The sequence below is a fragment of the Argiope bruennichi genome, chromosome 9 (genome assembly GCF_947563725.1).
Source record: "Argiope bruennichi chromosome 9, qqArgBrue1.1, whole genome shotgun sequence".
Classification (NCBI taxonomy): Eukaryota; Metazoa; Arthropoda; class Arachnida; order Araneae; family Araneidae; genus Argiope; species Argiope bruennichi.
In genome coordinates, this window is record NC_079159.1 from 121,948,615 (window position 1) to 121,974,904 (window position 26,290).

At 29.9% G+C, this 26,290-nt stretch overlaps 1 protein-coding gene across 1 annotated transcript in view; it reads right to left on the bottom strand.

Moving 5' to 3' along the window:
• The window catches only part of LOC129984793 (paramyosin-like), a 61,741-nt gene extending 38,528 nt beyond the window's left edge, over window positions 1–23,213 (bottom strand). Inside the window, exons 1-3 of the mRNA XM_056094749.1 lie at window positions 22,973–23,213; window positions 7,044–7,100; window positions 1,004–1,090 (exon numbers count right to left, since the gene is read on the bottom strand). Coding sequence (XP_055950724.1) covers window positions 1,004–1,090; window positions 7,044–7,100; window positions 22,973–23,080 — 252 coding nt within the window. The 5' untranslated portion in view covers window positions 23,081–23,213. The remainder of the gene's footprint in view (window positions 1–1,003; window positions 1,091–7,043; window positions 7,101–22,972) is intronic.
• Window positions 23,214–26,290: the final 3,077 nt, after the last annotated feature.

Consider the following 26,290-nt stretch of genomic DNA (forward strand, 5'->3'; position numbering starts at 1 on the left):
AGATAAGACACATGCCAAAAAAATTTTGTGGCATATCTATCTACAAACGAGCTAAGTAAATTCATCATTGTGTCGATAGTCTGATATTTCGTATTCAATTAGTAATAAGACTATTGTTTCTTCCCTTTTACGTTGTTACAAATTTTTAGCAATTTTTTAAAACCATTTTCATACTGTTTTGATCATATCTTCTTTAAGTAATTGTTGCTTTACCTAATGCTTTAAAATGTTTTTATTGAAATACCTAATGCGAAATTCAAAAAATAAAGTTATTTTTTTTTGGTTTTTTTTGCTTTATATGATTCTTTAAAATATCTTTAAACGAAATATCTAAAGTAGAATTTAAAAATTATTCTTTTTGAAAAAAATTTTAGAGTTATTTTATGCCATAAATAAAAAAAAACATATACCAATTCTAATTTGAATAAAAAATTTAAAGAAATATTTCCACAAATTTATACTCTGTGTCGAAATGATATAACAGAGCAATCTTACCGCACAAAATTGCTGTTTTAATTTTGTGACAAAATCATGTTTAAAAATGTCGATAATCTTATTATGACAGATTATCGTGATGACAAGATACCACAAAAAATTAAATAAAGTTTGTAGATAAAGTAATAAATATTATTGATGAAAAATAAGCCAAAGGAAAGTAACATTTAATTTAATCAGGTGTTTTGGTTTTTTTTCACATTTTTGATTGCATAGATTCTGTTGATTTCATCAAATTTTCTTTTTATATTTAACTATATTTTAAGTATGTAATAAATATGAAAACACTTTGAAATTGATAAAAATTAGATCATATTTTGTAAAAATTTCAATCTAAGACCTTTTAAATTTTCACATAGTTATATAAAAAATAACATACAAAAAATTTCGAATAATTAAAGAAAATGAAAATTTGGTGCTTTTGAAATTACAGTCCTAGTTAAATGGAAATGTCAGTATAATATACAACGAAAAATTCTTATTTTCTTCAGAAAATAATCTTTGTTACCTGACTTTCGCTGCTACCTTCAGCTTCTTCTAATCGTTCTGAAATTTGCATTAGCTGGACGGTAAGATCAGATCGTTCTCTCTCAATCTGTAATAAAATACAGTAAAAGGCTTCAAAAATCATTAAATCTACTACAAACATCACATTAAAATATGCAAAAAGTAAAAAAAATTAAATATCTTTTTAATTTTTAATTTTAAAACTTTCGTGATTCTAACATTCAATGTATGTTTTTGCTGATGCTATCTTAACTTTATTTAGCTGATACTATCTTAATTTCTCAGTTTAACTCTTGCTGGTCAACACAATTAATCAAAATTCTATTTCAAAGTAGAGTTATCTGTTAAGAATTATTCTTTTTCCGAAAGAGGGCGCTGCATCGCCTCTCAAATAATCTCGATTTTTAGAAATGCATCATTCGAGTATGTGTGTGTGTCAGAGATGACTAAAAAAAAAAAAGCCGTTAGCGGAAATGGTGTTTCCTGTTCTTCCCTTGGTAGTTGTTGGGGTGAGTTTTGGTTTTGGTTTCTTATAACTTAATTGCAAAACCACTTTTTGATGTCAGAAGTAGGATTATTTGAGAGGCGACGCAGCGTCCTCTTTCGGAAGAAGAATAATTCGTAACAATCCTACCGACTACGCCACAAAAAATGGTTTTGCAATTAAGTTATAAGAAACCAAAACTCACCCCAACAACTACCGAGGGAAGAACAGGAAACACCATTTCCACTAACTGCTTTTTTTTTAGTCATCGCTGCCACACGCAAACATACTCGAATGATACATTTCTAAAAATCGAGATTATTTGAGAGGCGACGCAGCGTCCTCTTTCGGAAAAAGAATAATTCTTAACATTATCTTTTTTTCAAGTTTTACAAAAAAATTATTGTTGCCTACATATATAATAAATATGCTTGGTATTACGAGTTGTCCACAAAATTTCCAATATTTCTTATTATAAAATAATAGGACTTATTTTCTATATATAAATTAAAATTTTAAGAAATTATCCTCAATTAGGTTTCAAATTCCGCCTCTATTAACCTGTAAAGCAATATTTGATTCAGTGCTCTAATAATGTATAATGTTCCGATCATCTGCTTTTCTTTAATTATTATTTAAATTTTGAAATGAAAATATGTACCATTATTATGTATATATGTACCATTATGCATAATAAGGTAATGGTACCATAGTACCATTACTTTATTATGGATAGAAAATACTTCCAATGTGCAACGTATATGCTAGATAGAAGGGAATGGTAATAATTAAAACACAAATAATGCTATTATTTGTAAATAATCATTAAACAATGCAGGAAGAGAATTTAATTAAGCAGCTGCTTCAAATTTAGCTAACTAAAAAAGAGAAAAAAGAAAGCAGCTCTTTCAAATTTTTTGAAGCAAACTCTTGAAATCCCAATTAAAGCGTCTTATGTAAGTTGATCACGGCCTGCTGCATTGGACAATTTCTCCCATGAAATTGTATTTTCAAGCCAAGCCTTATTCGCTACATTTATTTGTTTCCCATTCTTTGCTCGCTACATAATAAAGAGTGCATCAATAAAAATTCCATTCTGATGGAATTTTTCTTAAGATAGAAAAAATTATTCTTTTTTTTCTTTCCCTTTGAACAATCATGCAATCAATAATTTCACATATATTTTCTCTCCGCCGATAAGAGAGTAAAAATCGATGAAATACCTCTATCCCAGGTAAATTCTTGCTGATTAACCGTTAATCAGTTGGGGACAGTTTCTGATTATCTTGAAGCAGGTTTGAGACGCGCTAGGATAGAACCTGTTACCTTTGGGTTAGCAGTCCAGTAACTTAACAATTATACCAAAACAATCGTTCGGGTAGAAGAGTTGTTACTGGCTTATATGCGATTCACCACAATCTTTTACTGGGAAAGGCTTTTAAGAGGGAGGCTGAGGAATCACGTTTACAAAAGTTTTGATAACTTTCCAGACTAAATATAACTGTTATTCGATTACGCATCACGACATAAACTGGCTGTCTATTACTGTCCTTACAATATGCGAGTAGTAAAGTGTAACTTTTTTTGGAATCCATTCAAATTTTGTGTGATAAGGCATCTGGTGAGGTGACAGAACTTCTTATCAGAACAGCAAGCATTTTCTTAATCAAAAAAGTATGGTAAAGTGATCAATCCAGTTAATATTCATAGTCTCCGGTGACGATTATTCATAATCATCTATAAGTTTAGCGGTGAGTATGGTTAATCACCGGTAATCATATATAATCACCGGATTAATCACATTTACCATACAGAATTTGATTTGCTCTCCTGTATGTAACATGCATATGAAATATTATCTTCAGAGAAGTTGCAAAGGCTTACATTTTGTTAAAGTTCTTCGTTGTATCTGGTAATGATGTTCTTTTTTACACTTGGTTCAGTTTTTATGATCCGATCGGATGAAGGACAACGGAGGTGCTATTGACCATTCTTTTTTACATATCAAAAAATGAAAAATGTCAGATTTTTATGTTGACATTCACTAATTTGATAACTGGCTTAAATTAGGCTGTTTCTGCTTTTTTTTTTAATATTGTATTTCTCTGAAGGAAAAGAGTTTTGCCTTTTACAATTTTAAAATTTAAATTGAAACATGCATTTATACGTTAGATCAATGCACAATTTTTTATAAAAGTCACACTGATACAGCATATAAGAAAAAATGGAAGTCATCGGAAATCAGTTGAACGTAATTGAATCATAAAATATGGCTTTACCACTGTATCTTTAATCCTGGTATATTTGTTTAGCCTACAGAAAATACTAATTTTCAAGATTTCATTAATACCAATATATATAGTATATATATTCACCTCACAGACATTCTCCAAGATTGCAATAAAAAGCTTTTAAGATATGTTTTCTGCAAATAAATGCAAAGAGTACCATGTCTGAATCACTTAATGAAAGAGATTAGTGAAAAAGGAAATGTTTCTCGATCTTTTTGAATAGGGCCATTTGAGGCTTACTATTCATAAATTATTTGTGGCCTAATTTATTACATTTTTTCCTTGTCTTCCTTGCATGAAGCTTCTCAATTAAAAGTAAAAAAGTTCATAAATTCAAATGGGTTTTGTTTATGTAGCCTTCAATCAATCAGCTTATCAACTGGCTTTAAGTAGATAAGCCCCCCTCTGGATTTTTCTTAAATATTTTCCGTTGGTAGGAAGGAATCTGCCAAGTTTTTGGAAAAGTTCCCATTTTTTTTAACCCCGCCCGCAAAAAAAGAAGAAGAAACATGAGGAATCCCTGCTTCTAATTTTGGTCATGGTTGAGGGTGGATGCCATGTATATTTCGGGGAGATCTTCCTCCGTGATTTCTCTTGAGGATGAAAAGCGAGGACATCTCTCTCGCGATTATTTGGCACTATCGCCTCAAAAACTCTTGTCTTCTTCTTGGCGCGTGAAGGAGGACTCCTGTTTCTTGGCACTTTCTGTCCGCCCTTTGGGTACGATGTCTGCGACAGGGACATGCTCCAGCTAAGAGGGGGTGGGGGAATTCATTCATTGAGATAGTGACTAAGAAACGCCTTCAATACTCTTCTGTCTATGTCTATAGTTTTAGTTTTGGATAAAATAGAGGAGCAATTAGAATTAAAATAATTAAATCCAGAGCTCTGTTACAAAGCAGCCAGATGTCGGTGTGTTTTAAAATATAAGGAAACAAATGAGATACAACAGGAAAAAATACTGATAACGCCCCCCCCCCCTCCAATACATTTTCCACAACATGATTCGATTTTATTTCAATATTGTCGTATAATGAAGAGCATTTAGGAGCAGTAATACCTATTGCCACATTGTTGATATCGAACTATAATTAATATTGTTTCTATACAGTAATGTCCGCTGCCTAATTGGCTCATAGTTGATATCGAACTGTAATTCTGTTTCAGAACAGTATAATACGTTGTTTTTTTGGGACATATTTGATATCGAACTTTAATTAATTTTGTTTCTATACAGTAATATCCGTTGCCTTATTAAGGAATATTTTATATCGAACTGCGATTCTGTTTCGAGCAGTATTATCCGTTGCCTGATCGGGACTTATCTGATATCGAACTATAACTCAGCTGTCAAAAATTCGTCGTATTTTTGAGCAGTCGCCTTTACATGCGTATGAAGAGACATTCTATGATTTGACATATACTTTCGATTTCAGTGATAATATTATATGTTAAAATTCATCAATTTAGCTTGCTACATATGTAAGTCGTGCTCACACACGATTCACGTGTGTGAGCATCTTTAGAAGGATCTTATACAAAATTTGACACAGATTTTAAACTTTTGAGACTAAAATTATAGGCTAGAGTTCAACTATCCAACTTAGTGTATTTTTGAATAATCATATTCACGGGCATATAGATAGGGTTACAGATAAACTTCATGATGTCGATTTTCGTCTAAGGTATCACATTAATCTATAATTTAAAATGCAAAGACCATGTACCAAATTTCATTCTCCAAGCTTGTTCGATTATTGCCTTCCTATAAGCACACATAAATAGTCTGAAAAAAAGTCAAGTGAATAAAGTAGAAAATAATCAAACTCCTGAAGTCGAATTATTTGATGATTACTTATATGAGAGAAAAAACTAAACATTTTGTAAATTTATTTGCTTTATATTTTAGCATTTACCTTATAGAGTAATTTTATGTAAATTATGTTAATACGTTGTAACCTACACCTCTAACTATTATTTATTAAACTGCATTACAATTACAACTTTTTAATTATATGACGCCGACTGAACTATATTTATACCAGAAGCTTTTAGTCTATTTTTATGCAACTCATTTTTTGTTATTGTTTCTTTTATTTTCTGTCAGACACTTTTATTCATTTTTCGCGTTGAAAGTTCGGCGAAGAAAATAATACTGAAAAACTGTTAATAGTAACAGATCCATGTAATTTAGGCAAAGTGATCGTTCATTGAATTTAAAGACAATTTTATTTCAACCAGGAGTGCAACCTAGAACAATTTATACTTAATTTAAGTAAAAATGCTTTCCAAAACCAATAAACTCGTCATAAGATCGGTATGATTAGTATGAATCATGTCACGTTTCAGTATCACATTAACAAGATGATTAAAAAGTGCACAGGAAGTAAGGTTACAAAAAATGCATAGTAAGGACTTTTACATTTGAAATACAGGCATTTTTGAAACACACAATTGTTTCGTTTATATGATATAGAACTAGAATTGTTTTTTCAATTTGTTTAGATAATGATATGAAGTTCAAATCTTTTAATAGAAGCTTTCTGTATTCATCTTCTTCTTTTTTTTTTGGGGGGGGGGTTATAGTTTGATAGTGGTCTTGTAGTGGTTTTGCTATTGTCTTCCTTGAATTTTGAAATAATATTTTGCACATTATTATTTTTATTGGCATTTCTTTATTGATATTAATTCTTGTTTTCAAAAACCTCAATTTCTTGGGATTTTCAGGTCAAGAGGGATCAATACTTGGACGAAAGTCAGATCCCTCACAGAAATAAATCCCTGTCTGAGGGTGACCCTTGATAAAGTCTTCAGGCCGGATTCGTCATTTCTTTCGTTTTTATTCCATTTAATTCATTCAATTCTTTTTGTTTTTAAACTTAAATTCTATTTATTTCTAATTTGCATACACTATAAAATGAAGTTCTGAATGAAAGAAAGTTCGTCGGATTGTGGCTCATTCATTCCACTCTTCCCTAATACTCTATATTTTTGATTATGATTATTTAAATTTTGATTATGGGCTTTAAAAAATCAAATTATTTGAAACTTGAAGATTAGAAAACTGATATTGATTTTGTTTAGGTGTAGATGGTATATTTCCTTAAATGATATGAATATGGAAAACTGTGAGAATCCTTCCCTGTAGTAAACAATGAAAATCTTTAAAATGCATTTATCTGAAAGACTTCATTTAAAAGAAGAAAAAAATTGAAGACACCAAGGAAGAATACTAGGCATAAATAAATCCACTAGGTTTTACTTACCCTCTGCCTAAGCTCTCTTTCAGATTCGAGATCTTCCTGTAGAAGTCGGATTTTGTCCTGCAAAAAAAGACACAGAATACGTGAGAAAACTTCAGAAACTATTCATAGTATCTTAAGAAAGAGAGATAGAACCTATAAGAAGAGATATTAAAAGTTTTTATCACTAATGATAAGCATTTAAACTAGGAAATAAAATATTTATTAAGTTAGTTACTGAATATAATAAAGGGTTTTAAGCTAAATGCAAACTATGATTGGTATTTTTAGAATTTACTAGGAAAAAAATGCCCAAGAAGTTATGATGCAATGTTTTGAAAAAATCGCATGATTTGTTGTGTTGGAATATTAGATATAATTTAATAAAATTTAATAATATAAAAACCCCGAAAAACCATATACAGAGAGATGTATTTGCATTTACAAATCATCACAGAAAAAGTCTGAACATGCATTTTTCTTAAGTTTAATATTGCGTTATAGATAACCTATTGTACAATGAATTTGCTGTTGGTCTATTTTTACATGCATTTTAATACAGTTTTCAACACTGAGGCCGAAAACGAAAAAAAAAAAAAATGATGGTTGGTCGCAAGTTATATAGTTGAGTTCAATTAGATTTTATTATAATTATCAGAATCACATAAAAATGTATATGTTATTTTTAGATAAAAATCGATTAGATTGACATCAAAAATGATGTTCCATTTCCGTATCCCTAGATTTTACTAAGCAATTGCTGAAATCAATATCATGGTAGTAAGAAAAATAGGTAGAAGAGAAATTATGTGCTGGACATGTTATTTTTTTTTCCAACAAAAAATAGTTAATATAACTATGTTTCCTCAAAAAATAGTTTAAATATATTAAAGCGAACTCAGGTTATGTCATCATAACACAAAATGTGAAATAATATATCTGAGAGGTATAAAAAGGAAATCCGTACATTTTACAGAGGTTTTCGTTGTTTATTCTAATTGAAGTAGTACGGCTACCTTATTTTAGAAGTCGTACCTGGTCCAAACAATTTGGCACAAAACAATTGAAAACACACACACACACACACACATCTTGTTGATTTGAATTTATCATCAATGGGATCAATCTTACTTCATTTGAAAAGTATTCTTTTTCTCGCATATAATAGTATATTACTGATCATAAGAAGCATTTGCAATCGAAAGTTCTATCGAAATTGTTGATGCTTGTGTGGGTCACATAAAATCATTTCATTAAGTTTGAATCTTTAGAATCTCTAAAATATCAACATGAAATGCTATGCATTTGATTATGTTCATACATTTTGATGATGCGTCCTCATATTTGTCAGAATATTAACCCTTTGCACTCTGATGTGACTCTCAATCACCATTTAAGACGGTGCACTGTTTTGACGTTTTATTTATTTATTTTTCAATTTTGACTCTTAAAAATGCCTACAGAATGATAAAAAGATGTAGATTAATTCTTCGGGGAAATTAAATTTAAAGCAATTATATGTATATTTATTTTTCAGAGCAATAGACAAATCCTTGTATAAAGTGAATAATTATGCATCGAATTACTTTTCCGAGTGCAAAGGGTTAAATATCCTTTTTTTTTAATCATTTGCAAACATTTCTTATTTGAGGAAGTAACAGTTATTACTATTTGTTTAATTAGCAATTGATAATTAATATTAGCTAGTAATATTAGTTAAATATTAGCAATTAATAAAAACAAATAAACGAAATTTATTTTTAAAAAATTTAAAACTTGATTATTGTTGTTTTTAATTGATTTAATCTGAAATCAGAACTTTTCATTATGTTTTTTCTTTACACTAAGCTCAAATTAAAATTTTAAAACAGTTCAAAATAAAATCTTACTTTAAAAATAATTAAGCTTTCGATAGCTTTAGAAATATTAATAATTTTTACTATGCTAAAGCCAATTTTTGTAAAAAAAATCTGTTTAGGATTCCTTATAAGGTTTCTAGTAGTAAAATCGTGATTTACTCGATTAATTCCTTTATTCATAACTTGACATTTTTGCTTCCTTCAGAAAAACTCTTTTTTAACAAACTGATAGAAATTTAAATTGCTTCATTTTAGTAGGCTTACAAAAGTTTTGTGTGTGTGTGTGTGTGTGTATGTGTGTGTGTGTGTGTGTGTGTGTGTGTGTGTGTGTGTGTGTGTGTGTGTGCATAAGCCGTCTTAATGGAGTCACATATCAAGACAGAATGAAAATCGCAACTGTTTGCATTACGGAACACCTAGTTGCAGTTGATCTTCTGCATTATTCTAATTTCACTCCTTTTTTATTCTTCAAGCGAGTTAATTCCAGCATCCAACTGACACAGCGCAATTGACGTATCTCATGCAAACACTTCAAATAGCGTGTTAAATGAATATACTGATAAAAATATATATAAAAGAACAGAGAGCACAAAAATTGAAAGATCGCAATAAGTACACCGAATCTATTTCCTAGTATACGAAATATCTTTGTAGTCTATGCTGATTAAATTCATCAAAAGTGAGTGAATTAAATTAGGAAGCAAAAACTTATTATTATATATCCCAAACATAATTACAAAACATATTTTCATATCCAAGAATATGAACAAATTCTTTTATTTCTTGCCTTTTAACAGTGCAAGAAAAATTGGTGATTAATTATTTGATGAAACTACGGAAAACGGTTTCCGTAGTTTCCTCACTTCAGGAGTAATTCAATCAAACTCTTATAGTTAATATGAGTTGCACTATGCTCCTCGAAATATAAGCGAACTGTATTGGAGACTCTTGTATAGCGGAGTCTCCGGTACAATTTCCAATGAAAGCAAAAAGGTTTGCGAGTATATTCCATTTTAGGTAGATTCCTTAGGTTTCAAAAGGTAGGAAGACTACCTGTCGCAATAGCGTGCATCTTGGGTGCGTGTGCGTATGTATTAAGATGACTAGAGTAATTTTGATTGGATTTTAACCGATTTCGGATATGTTGTAAGAAATGTAAAAACCTCGGTTGAGTTCGCAGATGGACCATCTAGTTCAAAAAGAATAAAAATGGAGAGGAATTGAAATTTTCATGTTCTTATAACTTCCTTAAAATTGAAAATAGGAAAATAAATCAAATTAGGATAAATTAGCATCTTATTGAGAGGAATAACTTTTGTTTTTAAAGTTTCTTTTTTTATATAACTGCAACTGTTTAGAAGTAAGGGACTAAAAAGCGATTTCCAACCGCCTAATTTTGACTGTTTTGAATATCAATAATTATGTTGCTAGATTAAAGTTATTGAAATAGAACTTTCAACTTTATTTTATTTTCATACTTTAAAATTGTTTCAATGCGCATGGATAAAAGATTAAGAATTTGAATAAAATGAATAAATTAAAAAATAATGAAGGAGATAACTTTTATAATAATATTATGTAAAAATTATTAAACTAAAAATTTTCAGAAGCTGAGAGTATTTTAATTCTTTTTGATATATTTTATTACAATTTTTATCTTGGAAACGAAAATGTCCTTGTGTTTCTTTTATTTTATGATACTTCAGTTAATCAAACTATTTCTATTTGCTTCAGCTAAAAGTTTGAATTATATTTTAAAGCAAGGTTTTTGAAATAATTTTTTTTCACTCCCGAGTTCCTTTTTAGAAAGCCCTTCAACCCCCAAAATTAAAAAGGAAGTGAGGCAAATTTAAACGGTAATGATAACTAAAAAGAAATTCCTTTAAAACTTTTAATTTACGAAATTTTCAAGAAATCTTTGAAATCGAAATAGTTTTCTTCACTATTTTTTTTCTATAAATTTCGCACAATCTGAAAGAAAAAAAAAAAAGATTTTATGAGAAATTCTGTGAATCTGTCCATACGAACCCGCTGACATCGCATTTCAAGAAACCCTGTTCTAAATAAAACTACAAAGAGTGTTTTAATACAAATATGTTTCAAATGTTACTTTAGAAAAAATTGGGTATAAATTGAGTTATGAGATTACCTTGTGTGCATGCTGTTAATAGTTATTTTCGATCGTTTCTGATATTATATCAGTTAAGTGTTGTAACATAAATATATTGTGCAATTAGGACACTACAAGGATATCGTAACAATATTCAGCAATATCCTTTACTGCTAATATCTAAGCTTATTGATTAACATTCATGTTAACAGAATGTCACTTGTTAGTTACTTTTCTATTCAGTTTAAGCACAGTGAAACGTATTTTTGTTACATCTTTTCTACAAAAATAAATATTTGGGGAAGGCAGTTTTTCCCGTTCGTAAATATATGAAACAATTAGTTGTTGCAATTAGCTATTACTCTGCCTTTTGCTTCGTTCTGGGCCAACTCCAACAAAAGAGAAAGCATTACTCAGTATCCCAACCTTTGTAACAGCTTTAGTTTGGGGAAAGGTGCGTCATTTGTTACCACATCACTTGGAAGCGTTATTTTTATTTTTACACTGAATGACAGCGATGACTCGGCTTCGACATGCGCTTTACACCGTTTTAAAGTTTCGATGCAAATGACGAAGAAATTTATTTTTGTCGTGAAAATTACGTATTTTAAAGATCTATGGAGAGAGCATGTATCAGAAAAATGTAACAAGCACTATTCTCTTTTTTTTCTGAAAAATTTATCTACTAACTTTAAGCGAACATTTTAATTTCTGTCAATGGTACATTTAGGTACTTAGCAGCTTTAGGCACTGCATATTAAGACGCCTGCCCACCTTTTAATAAAGTGGCTAATATAGATTTACATTTCAACTCTTTAACATGCTAATAATTTATTTTAAGGTATTTTCTTATTTTATGAACCATGCAAGAATGCATTAATTTTTATTTAACTGTCATCACTCCAGACCGCCCCACATCCCTGTTTCTACAAAATGAATCTTATTGAAGGATATATCTGGTATCTAATTTTCTAATAACTAAATGAACTCAATGAGGCATATCGAGACCAGAGCAATTGTATTTGAAATTTTAATTTTATTCTACAATTTTTATAATTTTTAGAATTTACATTTCTTTTAGTTTATTTATTTGGCAATTAAGAAAATAAAGTGTAATCGATTTGCTAGCGACCCTAGGCAAATACTGCCTTGACAACTGTTTTAATAACTTTTGTAGAATGAAAAATTATAGAAATGCAAATACAAAATAAATATTTTGTGCTGATGAAATTTGTTTATCTTCAGCTTCATAAAATATATATTCGAATGAAATCTTCACTTTTATATTTGAACTGAAATTAAGAAAATCGCTAATCGGCCAATTGAATATTTCTTAACTGAAAGGCCAGATGAAGTGATTTCAAATGAAGAAAATCTAATCTAAACACTGAAAAGAAGGTTGTTTTTTTTATGACAATATGAAATAAAAAGTTGAGAATCATAGTTAATGATGTAAATACAAAAAAAAATTTTAACAAAAAAAGTTGAATACAAATTAGAAAGAAAAAAAAATTTCGTTAAAAAAATGTTATTATTATTATTAGTTTTAAATAAATTCAAAGAACGCAGTCAAATTATTTTAGGTTTCATGCTTCCAGATGAAAATGTGAATATTCAGAGTATGAATACTGAAATTTTCTGAATATGAATATTGAAATTTTCTGAATATGAATATTGAAATATTCTGAATATGAAAATATGAATTTTCGAAGATTATGAATATTTTGTTGTTGCTGAATGTTTTATTATACATCGTCAAGTCAAGTGAATTACTTTTATATTATTGTTTCCAGAGCTCGAAAATTCTTCCTCCTTTTAAAGTCAGCCCAGATAATAGTCAACCTCGAAATATTTTCAAATTAGTACTATATCATAGAAACACATAGATTTTCAATTCGTGTGTTTTTACCTTTCACAAACCTTTTAAAATCCTCTTTTTAGATGAGGGAAAAATTATGGAAGTTAAATACTAAGGTTTTGTATTTAAATTTTCTTGAAAATTTTAGTTTTTATTTAAAATCCTTTTATGATGCGGAATCATCTCAAAAATCGAAATCTCAATCCGAGACATTAAAAGTTCCTTGTGAAAGTTCCGACACCCGAACTATAAGATAGGATTTCTTGTGAGCCTTGAATTCACCATCAGTATGGTTCATACCTTTCAGTGGCATTTGAATGAAATCCTGATTTCATGATCTAAGAAAAAGACCATAAAATATTTCTCCATAGATTAGACTTGGAATCTCTAGGGTCTTTTAAGAAGAAATAGCCAAATCTTACCTTTGTAATAATTTTCAAATCATTTGGACGACCTGTTTACACATATACAAATAAAGAATTTTTAAAGTCTTATAATTATAATATTGTTCATATTTTCGATTAAAAAAACTATTCCGTAAAATCGCTATAAGCAGTTTAATCTATCTTTAAAAATATTTATGTTCTCCCGTTTCTTCTTATTATTTTATTTCGATTCAAGAAACAATTCCTAAGCTGACATGAGCTGCACCATTTAAATTTAATATTATTCATGTTAAAAAGCATTTGTCCATGTGTGACACCGAAGAAACTGAGGTGAACACACGTGACTTTGTGTAGGGGAGAATATCCCAGGATAATGTAGTGAACGCTTATAAGACAGTTAACAGCTAAACTTCACGAGCAATTGCTTTTGTATTGTGGTCTGGGTTGCGAACCACTAGGTCCCAGGTTCGCTCTATCCTCGCTCGTAACAATCTTTCACAATAACAAAAGTAAGCGTAGTGGGTGAAAATATTCATATGTCTGATATATAAATCATACTCAGTATTATCAAATAGATAGATTATTTTATGAAACATGTAAGAAAAATCGCTCCATCACAAAACAGCGAAGCCACAAGCACCACAAACATATGCGGCAATTTTCAATTTATCAATGTGCCAAATTATTTAACGCATTGTTAATAGAAAGTCAGAACTTTAGCCTCGTTTCGAAGGCGATTCTCCCTCAAATAGCAACGCATAATATGTTACAAGCAAATTATTTCCCGAGTTCCTGTCATAAAGCACGAGCACCCCCTCCTCGCAGGAAACACGAGATGAGTGAGTCAAAACATATTGCGGGGGTGAAAGTTCTGTCTCGTGTCCAAATTTAGAATCACCAATAAGCATCGCACGCTCACCTCATTGGCTAAATCTTTCATTTCCTAACACTGGAATTCGGAAGTAAATCTTGTATTCTAGAGTTTAGTATATCGTGTTCCCTTCTTTTCCCAAATCCAATATCGTGCAAGTTTCGTCTCCGGATCGGTGGCGAAATGCCCTCCAGATGACGGTGGATTTGGAATCAATACAGGCATTTGTGGGATGCCCTCGTTTCTCTTTTAAACTCCGGTGGAAAATAAATATGAAAGAGAGGATTGAAAAAAAAAAAGCATGATAAGGTTGGTATGAGAGGAAAGACGAATTGGAGCAGTGAATATTTATAACCACATTCAACAAATGTTTGGATTACCGCTTTTTTTTATTTTTATTTCGACACTTTTCATCTTGTTTGCATTCTCGCTCTCACACAAACTTTTTTTTTTTTTTTTGACATTTACTATTTTTGTCAGCTGTAGTTCTTCCGGGGAAACATAGTTTTAGAAGGGAGTAATTTTTTTATTCGTTCATACATAGAAATAGCTTTCCAGAATTTTTTCTATGTTTAAATAAATAGTAATGATAATCGTAACGAATTGCATATATATATATATATATATATATATATATATATATATATATATATATATATATATATATATATATATATATATATATATATATATATATATTCAAAAGTAGTGCTCTTTTAAAACTTAGATACCAAACCAACATAATAACTTAGATATGCACAAACTAGCATCCGAATCCTTTAATTTAATTTTCCATATCGGGGACCTACTGTAAAACTTACTAAAACTTGCATCATTGTGAACTCGGGTAATTTTTTTTAAAAAACAAAATTACAAATATTTCTAATTTAATTTTTTGGTTTAAAAAAATCTTTTTCCAATATTAGGAAATACGAAACTTAATTTTCCATAATATTTATTATATAGTTAAAATATAATTGTAGATATGAAATATGTTTGTCAAAATGATTTCCAGTTTAAATTTTAAAAGTTTCAATAGTTAGCCGTTTAAATGTTAATAATTTTAATTTTTCAAGTTGAATTGAAAGAGATAATCGCTAACTTTGAAATTAAAAAAGAAAACATTATACCAGATAACAATCCGGAAGATATATAAAAAAAAAAATCTTACATTTAAATGTGAAGGCAAAAATTAAAAATTAAGTATTCTGCTTGATGTAACGGTCCGAAGCATTTTGAAAGCTCTTTCACATAAATCTTTTATAAACCAAGTTAGAATTGTTTCATACAAACAATAAATCTGGAATCGAATAAATTCACTGTTGTCCAGATACTTGGGCATAAAAATTTCTTTTAACCTATTGACCCAGCATGATACTCTAACCTCTGAAGATCTGAATGAGCTCAAAGTAATAACAGATGCTCTTAAAAATATTTTTCAAGGACTCACTGAACTTTCAGAAGCTGCGTAACTTATCACTTCCCCTCCACACACCAGAAACAAGAAGAGGAATCCTCCCCGCCCCCCCCCCAATCCCCGCAAAAAATGGTGGACATTGAGTAAGGCAGAGAACATCTTAGAAGATACTGGCGTTCAGTAGTTATGAAATATAATTTTTACCATGAATTCAGCATTTCTAATGAATCTGTCGTGTGATTCTTGGTGAATGTTTTGGAAATTGACATGCACTTAATATCATCCGAATTTGTGTTTTAGGCACGCTCATCCCAAGATTGAAATAAAATTTTGACACAGAACTGCAGTTACAGTCACGAAATTTGATTATTTAAATTACTGCGTATTTTTAATTATCAGGTTTGCATGCTGCTGAAATTACAGACGGACAGACGTTCAACCCCTGCCTGAATTTAGCTTAAACTTTGATTCTATAGATGTTAAATTTGTGTACCGAATTTTAATTATTTAGCTGCCTTCGTTTTGTAGTTATCGTATTAACTTATATTTGAACATCCGTATAGATTCGTAGATAAAAATCTACAAATTTGGTGTAAAGACCATATACCAAATTTCATCCGTCAAGTTTATGAATTATCTTTGTCAGAGACTAACAGGCAGACATATTCCATTTTTGAACTCAGGGAAGCCTAAAACGCGGAGATTCGTCAAAATCTCGAAATCGAATTTTTTGACGATTACGGTACTTCTTCTGTAGTTCGTATATGAAAAAGTAAAAATGCAGCGAATACCGTGCAAAAGAAATCTCATCACCTTCAACACACTTCTGCATCCCAAGTCACGCCCCTTCGGTATCACTCGTTTCCATCTGTATATTTTCTGCCTATCCGTGTACCCTTATCAGTTTGGTGTTTCTTCTTTTAACATTTTAATGATTTAAAAACTTAGAATTCAAGAACTCCCCTCACCCTCCCACAAATTAGTATATCTGCTGACAAGCATGAATTTGAATAGAAATTCGATGATATATTGACTAAATTATATATCAAAAACGCGAACGATAAAGTTTCGCTTTAATAAAATTCTGCAAAACTGGCAGGACAACGGTAGTCCAGTAGTACGGTTTCGGCACCAGGAGGTTCCAAGTACGAAACTCGATTCCACCGAAAAACCGCCGTGTAAGCTGGTCTGATGCAATTTAAATTCGTCGGGACCAAGTGACTTCCTGCTGGGATGGTTCAGAAGTTTGGAGAGGTGGGTACCATCTCAGATCGTCATCTGACCGCGGTTCAAAATTACGAGGACTGTCCCAAAACAGCCTCAATTCTACTTTGAAACGGAACGCTAATGTAACGAAACTAACTAAACTAAAGCCAACCAATCCGGCATAGTTAGGGATGGATTCTTAAACTATTAATCCAACTCCAAGTCAAAGTTCAAAACATTTTCAATTACTTCTTCTTTCTTAGGAGGAAAATAATCTTTATTTGAAGAATTTCGATGAAATTTTACAAATGAGTACATTTAATCAAGGTGTTTAGTTTATTATTGGTGAACGCTTCATTTTCTTAAGTAATTTTATTATTTATATGTACACATTTCAGGAACATATTCATCATTCATAGATGAGTAGTGTCATATATTTACAGTTTAAATAAGATCGCGATTAGAAAATGATGTTAAGAAACTCGGGATTAGAATAAAAGAAAATTGGAAATGAAAGTTTCCGATCATAAGTATTTAGGAATACAGGCGAGATATTTAAAAAATGATAAAATTTTGATAAAACCAGTAAACACAACTTATATGAAAGCAAAAAAGAAAATACATCCTTCATTTCTTTAACTGATCTACGAAACAATAGTTATTGAAAATAAAATACTAAAATATATTCTATGTTCTGATTAAGGAATAAGACTAGAATACGTAGATAAGAAAAAAATGGAAGTAAAAAATATAGAACCTGTTTATTTTTAAACACGTCTTGACATCAAAATATTGTATATCATGTGCAAAGATCGGGCAGTGCAATTTCTTTGATTTCATCTCAAAAGGAATATAATAAAATATCTCGTTGCATTCCTTAAAAATGCGAAGTATTCGTAGCTCCAGTCAAATTCACAGTTTTTTATTTCGTAATAATTAAGTTTAATATTTATCCCCAATTCCCTTTACTCAAATTAAGTATTTTTTTAAAACGGAAAAAAGAAAGATATTGCTTTTTTCACAATAAAGGAAATGCTTTTCTATTTTAATCAATCTACTTGCAATTGATGTAATAAATTTGATATTTTTCATTTCAAAATTAGAATGGTAATTAAAACAAAACTCTGCCATTTAAAAAGGAACAAATCTTCGGGCATGAAATTTTGGATTAAAAAAATATTTATCTTTGGTCATTCATTTTTTCATCATATTTATTTCACTTCCCATTATAAAAAGTAATTTTAACCCCCTTGTTAACTTTTCAATTATTAAACTGTTACGACTTAAAAAATATATTTATTTAATTTTCTTAATTCTGCACATGCCACAACCTTTCGGCATTTCCACATCTTAGAAAGTTATGAAATGTCTGACCTTTTCACTTATCTACTTTTTTAACATTAGAATTGTGCTTTTTTTAAAAATCTAATGAGACGTTTATGTTATGTCGTATTTACAAGATTGTATAATATTTCTAAATCACTTTACATTGTATATGAATATGTTTTAATGTTTTAAATAAACTGTTTGCCTATAAATAAATGAATAAAATTATTTTTTTATCGTCATCAGTGAGCGTAAAATGTAAAAGATCCCAAAGGATAGGAGCTACAAATCATGAAAGTTTGTTAACAATAACCCAAACAATTTAAGATAATTAAATAGCTAAAACAGTTCTTTTAAGATAATAAATTATTTCTATCCATGTTACAAATAATATACGAATAGCAGTATACAATTATCTCCTGAAAAAATGAAACATTAAATAAATTTTTTAATGGTCGATTTCTGTAAGTTATTCAAATTTTTCAGTACCAAAAATATAATTTAATTATTCGTAACAGAAGCATTTCTCGAAAGGAGACAGTGAAGTTAATTCGGGCCACGGTGACCTGATGGTAAAGCCTCGGTGTCAGGTTCGAACCCCAATTACACCGAAGAAGCATAATATAAACGGGCCCAGTGCACGCTAAATCCGTCGGGGCCGAACGTCCTCCCGCTGTTGTAGTGTGAAAATTTGGATTTTCACCAGCTCAGGTGTCGTCCTCGTGATCTGATCGCGGTTCAAAATGACCAGATCCTTCCCAAAATAGCCCTAGTGTTGCTTTAAAACAGGACGTTAATATAACTAAAACTAAATTAAACTAAAAAGCGAAGTTAATTCACTTGAGGTAATACTCATGTGACATCTAAAGCTGAAAACTAACTACAGACTGTTTGGCTTTTTATTATAATCTATGTGCACTTAGCTTTCTTAACTTAATGCGATATCTATTTCAATATTAAATGAATACGGTTCATTTTTCAAATATAGCGTGAACCTGAATTATCCCAAAACGTTTTGTATTATTGCCATAACATTTTATTTAGTTTATACAATAAAAATTATAGCAATTAAATATTATTTTTAGAAATACAATAATTACAATCCTTACATATCATTATATATATATATATATATATATATATATATATATATATATATATTGATATTGATATATTGGAGCCCTAAACAAGATAAATATTAGGGAGATATTAGAGATAAGATAAATATTACAAAGTATTAATTTAAATATTTGAAATGTTTGAGTATTACGTATAATTTTTTTGTCCAATTAATAGTATTTTCTAATGATTTAATTGTAGTTTTGTAGAGCATTTACAATCGGAATGTTTAAAGAGTTCAGTTTCACAATTTATTGATATTTTTTTTAAAAAGGTTTCGTTGAAGTAAAGTCGTAATCTTCCTTCGAAGGAAATTTTTGATTTTTGGTCCCTTATTTGCAGGCATAAATTTGATGATTTTTGTCATTACTCATAACTAACTTCAAAAATACTAAATGTTGGTTATCATTTTGTTGTGCTGTTTGCTTGATATGATTGAAGATTACCTCGAATGTTGTGTTAACTGACATTTTAAAGAAGGATTCGGCAAATGTTTCATACTTGTAAGCACTGATATGGTAAATGTTTGTCATGACTAAACATAACTGTCTGCAGAAATGTTTATTTGGTCATCTATTTGTTGTGTGGCATTCCCGGTAGAATGAAAGATCATCTCAAGTTTTGTGTTAACTTAATAGACATCTTAAGGAAGGATTCGGCAAATGGTGTTGATTTTACACATGCGACAGCTGCTCCCCAAAACTGATTATTGAGGCACTACATAAAGTGGTTTTTTATTAAATATTTTTTAATTGCGATAATAAAAAATGTCAATAAAGGAATGGTCACTAATAATTTATTTGGACTGATCCAATTTTCCTAGTGAAAAGAAATCATCTTATCCTATAATTCTCGGCCTGTCCAGCGAAACCACATTTCATGTACACAACATAGACTTTTTACTGCAGGTTTAACCAGTGAGAGTGGTCTATCTCCAAAACTTTCTCTCTAATAAAGGTGTTATCACCCTCCCCCCCCCCTTCACATATAAATGCAAACTTTGGACAAGGCCTTTCGTGCCATGAGTGTCCATATTTTTATTTTTTTATGTGAGAAAATGAGCTCTGTAGCATAGTAAAGAAAATCGGTGTTTGTGAATTAATTGCATCGCATTGGCGAACAACGCTCACAAAATACCGATCTTTGCCTAGATCTAACATTTTTATTAAATCTAGTGTGTGACAGCAGGGTTTTTTTTTTTTTTTTTTTTTTTTTACAATTAATAGCTAGAATGCTGTTAATTCGATTTTTCTAGCGATTACAATACTTTATACGATAAAGTAAAAATTATGTTAGTTATATAATTTACGATTAAGCAATTTTTAATAACAAATTCTTGCGAAGAAAAGTTTTTAAAAGTTAAGTCCATGTGGTAAAATAATTTTACAAGGTAAAAAATTGTCGAAACTGCAAAGTGTGTCAAATTTAATATTCGATTTCGCCATTTGATGATTTATTTAAAGAAATTATAATAAATAAATAATAAATTATAGCAAATATCAATAATAATTCAAAGTAAGTAGAAATTATAAAAATAAAAATAAAATACTTTTTCATGAATCTTTGACGAGTGTCATTTTATTCAAATATCCTTGCAAATTTTAGTTCATTTAGAATAATAAAGCAATAGCTTACAACACTGACATTGAATGATAAACTTCTTCTTCGTTGTTTTTCCCATCCACTCTGACTTTAAACTGAAACAAGTTATCTTCTCATTTACACATCAATGAGATAGATAACACCAATTACAAATGATAATAATGAAATTATAATAAGACATTTACAAGCTTTCATCCATATGGTAGAAATATAAATTTGGAGTTCGTCTATACTTGCGCATTGACTGATTTCTCTATACTTTTGCCCTAGTTTGTTCGTCTATGCTGCTCTCTATGCTATGATTTCTCTGCATTTTTTCCCTATCCTCGCTTGAGGTTAAAATTTTACATTTTAAAGTGATATGGAGATTACACTAATTAAGAGGACATTTGTTGTTTGTGGAGACGTTATTAATATTTAGAAAGGTCTGTTTATATCGAGAAAAGCTTAAACTTTAAAAAAATATGTTGATTTGAGAAATTATGTATAACGATTATTTAGACAGTAATAAAATGGATATTCTTTTCATAATGAATATAAAATGAAGCTCATTGTTCATCCATATAAAAGAACTTCAATGAAAAAATATATATTACAACCATATTAATAAACAGAAATATTACAATCACATTAATAAATACATAATAGAACATAGGAAAATGATCAAAATAACGAAAGGCGATTTATGTAATATAAAAAGAAAGGTGGCGAAAAATATGACAATTTTTATTTGAAAACTCCTTATCTCCTTATCCTTATGAGACTCCTAACTCCTTATATATATATATATATATATATATATATATATATATATATATATATATATATATCGATCATTCATTTATTTCTTCTGAACGCAAGCAACGAAAATTTTTACCCCAGTTTTTTAAGCTAGATTTTGCTGTTAATAATTCAAGTTAAGGATAAATTAAATGGATAAGGAAAAAATGCCTACGACTATATTTAGAATATAAAGTCATGTTCTAAATTGAATTTTTCAGATTTATTTGTAAAAACTGCCTCCAACATCATTAGCAAATAATAATCTAAAAAGGTAATCTAATCTAAAAAAATATTTTGCTTCAAGGCATTTAAACTAACTATTGCGTAAGAAAAGGGAAGACGACGGAGTCCAGTAAATGTGTATCAATTATAAACATTATATTATTGTAGTTATTGTAAAAATTAACTTCAAACAGAAATTTCTTTCTATAAATGTAATGTTAAAATATAGTTTTGAATACATAATTTTGAATGTTATTTCATAGTGAGTTATCTATCTTAAAAGGAAGATAAAATATAGTACAACTTTGTCTTTTTGTTTTAAGTGATATAATGCTTCTGATTTTAAATTTAACAGAATTCATCTTAAAACATCGTTTTCAGTTATATATTTGGAAATGATTATAACTACTATGGCAAACTAAAATTATTCTTTTTGAAATTGCGTTGTAATCCAATAACTTAACATAATTGACTTGACATTCTATTATTTCATGCAACTATTTCACAAACAAATTTATTGGCATTGATTCGAACCACACTAAACATTCTAGTAAAATCATTTTCCGGTGAATTATAATAAAAAAAAGAAAAGAAAAGAGGAAGTTCTAAGTTTTCTCTAGCTTTTAAAATTTACAAAAAACATAGCTTGGAGTTTTCGATAACTAAATATGAAACTTCGAGTGTAACAGATTAATTATTTATAACCCATTTTTTGAAACAAAAATGTATTATTCCTTAAATCGATACTGGACAGTACGGAGGACCATCTGACAAGAAAAAAAAGAAAAAGAAAAAAAAAATCGAATGCTAATTCTTTTAAATCAACATTCATTTTAATACTTTAAAAAAATAAGAGAGGTAATTTTAATACTTTGTTCCTAATATCGTCCGGATATTTTCCCCAAAACTTAATCTTAATTAAAACAGGAAGCAATCATTCGAAGTAATACAGCGGCTATAAATTTACCCAGAAACTCATACGGTATAGCAAATCCATTTTTTACTGTTCATAACAGAACAAGTCCTTTTTCTCAGATCCAGTAGTTATCCAAATATCTAAGATGGGAGACAGTGAGATATTTAACAAGTTCCGTTACCAAAAATATCTGAAGCTGTTACATTTCTCATAAATGAAGCAATGCGCGGTGGTGTTGGAAGCAGTAATAGAAAATCCGTTCTGAAGTTGCTGCTTACCTCGAGTCTGGTAAAAGCACCCAGATCGGTTCCATATTCGATGCTGAGGTCCCCGGCCCCTCCGGCGGTGGACCGGTACACGAATTTCGAGGTCTTGACCGAAGACATCGCTCTGTGGTGTGAAGTCTGAAAGGCGAACGGACGGTGGTGGTTCGAATGTAACTCCTGGGTATCTCCGGAAGAACGGCGGAAAAGGAGGCACGCGCGCGGTGGTGTTGGAAGATGAAGTGAAACACCCCCACAACTGAGTTTGGTCTTAAAACGGAGGGATGTTGAGTCGCACTCTCATGTTTCTGTTTTCAGAAGCCGCTCGCCCGCGCGCAGGATGCCTTTTATGGGGAGCCACGGAACTCGGGGAGGTGGGGATTGGTCATCCCCGGTGGGGAAAGAGTCAGTGTCAGACGCCCTACCGGGAATGCGGAGAATTTCATTCTTCTCAATTAGTAAATAAAGGTGTTAGGGGCAGAGGGTCGGATCGCAGTACCTGATACTTGGGGGATTCTGTTTCGGATAAATGATAGGGGATTCATTTGAGGATGACAGTTCTCTTTTGTAATACTTCAAGGGCTGCGCCGCGTTTCTGTGACTCCCATTCGTCTGTTAGTAAATAAAAGATCTACAGGGTCCAAATGAAATTCTTTTATGTCGGTTTTTAAGTGAGCGTTTCTTACAACGTTTTCCAATTCTTTGTTCATTAGTTTAAAAGTATAAATAAGTTGTTGCATAAGCCAACATAATTTTAAATGCCAATGTTGCTTTTCTTCTGTTCTTTTTTTATTTCCCCCCTTCCTTTTTGCTATTTAAATATGTGTCTCTATTATGAAATTCATTCAGAATAATTTTCAAATTTTAATAACCTTTCTTTCAATTTAATTTTTACGATGAAAAATTAAACTTAAGATTAATTTTAAAAAGAGAGAGAGAGCATAATTCAAAAATTATTCCAGTTTGTCCAAATTTTCAGCAATAATCTATACTTATACAAAGCTCAGTGTGTGTGTGTGTGTGTGTGTGTGTGTGTGTGTTGGCGCTCTGCAGGCCAGATCGTTCGACCTACAGCTACCAAATTTGGCACATGCAAATCTTGGGAGTCGGGAATGTGCACCTGGGGTCCCATTTTTTGAATTTTTAATTCGAATTTTAATTATTAATTAAAAACTAACTTTCTCACCAAAAAATCTTTTTATCTCCCCACCGCCCAATGAGTAAGGCTTCAGTTTTTTCCCCACGCTAACGAAGATTGGCTTAACTTATTTTCTGCCGATTATTTCAAATGATTCTGTTTGTTTTCTCAGTGTTTGATGCATTTAAAATTAAACATTGTTAATTAATCGATCTTCCAAATTCATTTTGAAGTACTTTTGAATTAAAATAAAACACAATAAAGGAAATTAAAGATTTCTAATCTGCGTAGCATTACCTCAACTGGCGTAGAAAATTCACGCATTTGCGATACCGTAATTGGCATTGAAAATTCACGCATGCGCATTGTGTTCTGATTATTGACAATTCTATGTTTCCGACCGATTATTTCAAACGATTCTGTTTATTTTCTTAGAGTTTCATGCATTTGAAACTAAACATTGTTAATTAATTGATCTGTTCAGAATGAATCTGAGAAAATGTTGTAGAAAACTTCTTGAGATATTATATAAATTAAGAAAGATATTCTTTAGTACCCATTAAATTTAAATACTCAGCGACTCCGTTTTCAGTACTCATTTTTTTAAAAAAATGCTTCGTTTCAATAAAAAATGCTCTTATATTAATCGCAATTTAACCATTTCTACTTTAATTTAAAGCATAAATTCTACGGGAGCTACCAGAAAATTGGAGAGATACATATTACGTTATGGCAGAAGGCCTTTATAATATTATGAATGAATTATATGACTATCAAAATTTGAAGCTTAAAAATATTTTGATGAAGAAGCTATTTAAATAGGAATTACATAAAATATTTAATTAAAATTTTAACGAGCATTAAGATTGGCGAACCGGCTGATAGCCAAAGGTGGCTAATCTTTAATAAAGTACAGAATAAAATATTTTACTGTCATTTCAATGAAATCGGCTGTAATATTTTTTTTTTAATAACGCCTTCTTATCTTTCGAAAGTATATCTTTTTGTTGTTTAGAAATTTTTGAAAAGCACATTTTTTTTTTTTATCTTTTATCATTCATTCCTTTATTTAAAAATATATAATAGTCTTTTTTAAAACACATTAAATATAATGTACGCTTCCTTTTGTGTTGTTAACCGTCCAATATTTAATTTATTCATCGAAAATTCAGAATAGATTATTTCAATGTAACTTTAGTTGATGCTTATTCTTTTCAGAAAATAATACTATAAATGTTTATATAAAATGGTTTATTAATTATCTTGACTAAATATTTGGCCTAAAAAGTCTTTTTATTAGATCAATTCACTGAACTAATTTAACGGTTATCAGCTGAGGATGAATATTATCGTAGGGGCCATAAGAATTTAATTTAAAGATTATTTTATGCATATCATTGTGAATTGGATGGGGCAATTCGTGTATTTTGGATGACTGAATGATTTATTATTGTAAACTTATTTATTATACATTTAGTAAATATATTTATAATATTTTAGCTGACATTTACATATATACATTACAAAACAATCAAGTATCTTTTATATATATTAAATACAGACATAAAATATATACATTATAAAGATGCATCACTATATGGGTAGTTCGATTGATCTTACAATAATATTGTTACGCTGCCAGTTCTAAAATGATAATAAAAGAAAGATTAAAGACGATTTAGATGTTGATTATAATCTTTTAGGAAGAGCGTAATACATATTTAACTAAAAATGGCTGTTGTTTTTAAGTCGGAAGCGTGTTTTTCATTTTACTGCTTTTTCATATTTTTTGTTTAGGTTTGAAGTAATGATATGGAAAATGTTTATTGGGGAGAGCTGAAATCATAAATCAACAAATATTAAGACATTTTTTTAATATAAATTCAACAATTCGATATTATGTGAGGCTATTTTTTAAAAGGTCAATGTTATTAAATGCTTTTATTTAATTTCGTATATTCCATGCTTGTGAAAATAAAATTTTGTAATCGATTTTTCTTTCACTTTCTTTTCTATTAAAGCCTTGAAATTAGGCAGTTATTAGATATCGATAATAATATAATATTTTAACCACTTTAGAAATCATAATTATCAATTGGTATATTAATATAGCTAAAACTTGATTTTACAGCCCTATCATATTAGTTTTAAAGAAATATTAATTTTTAGATCCTCAAATGTTTGTGACTATGAAT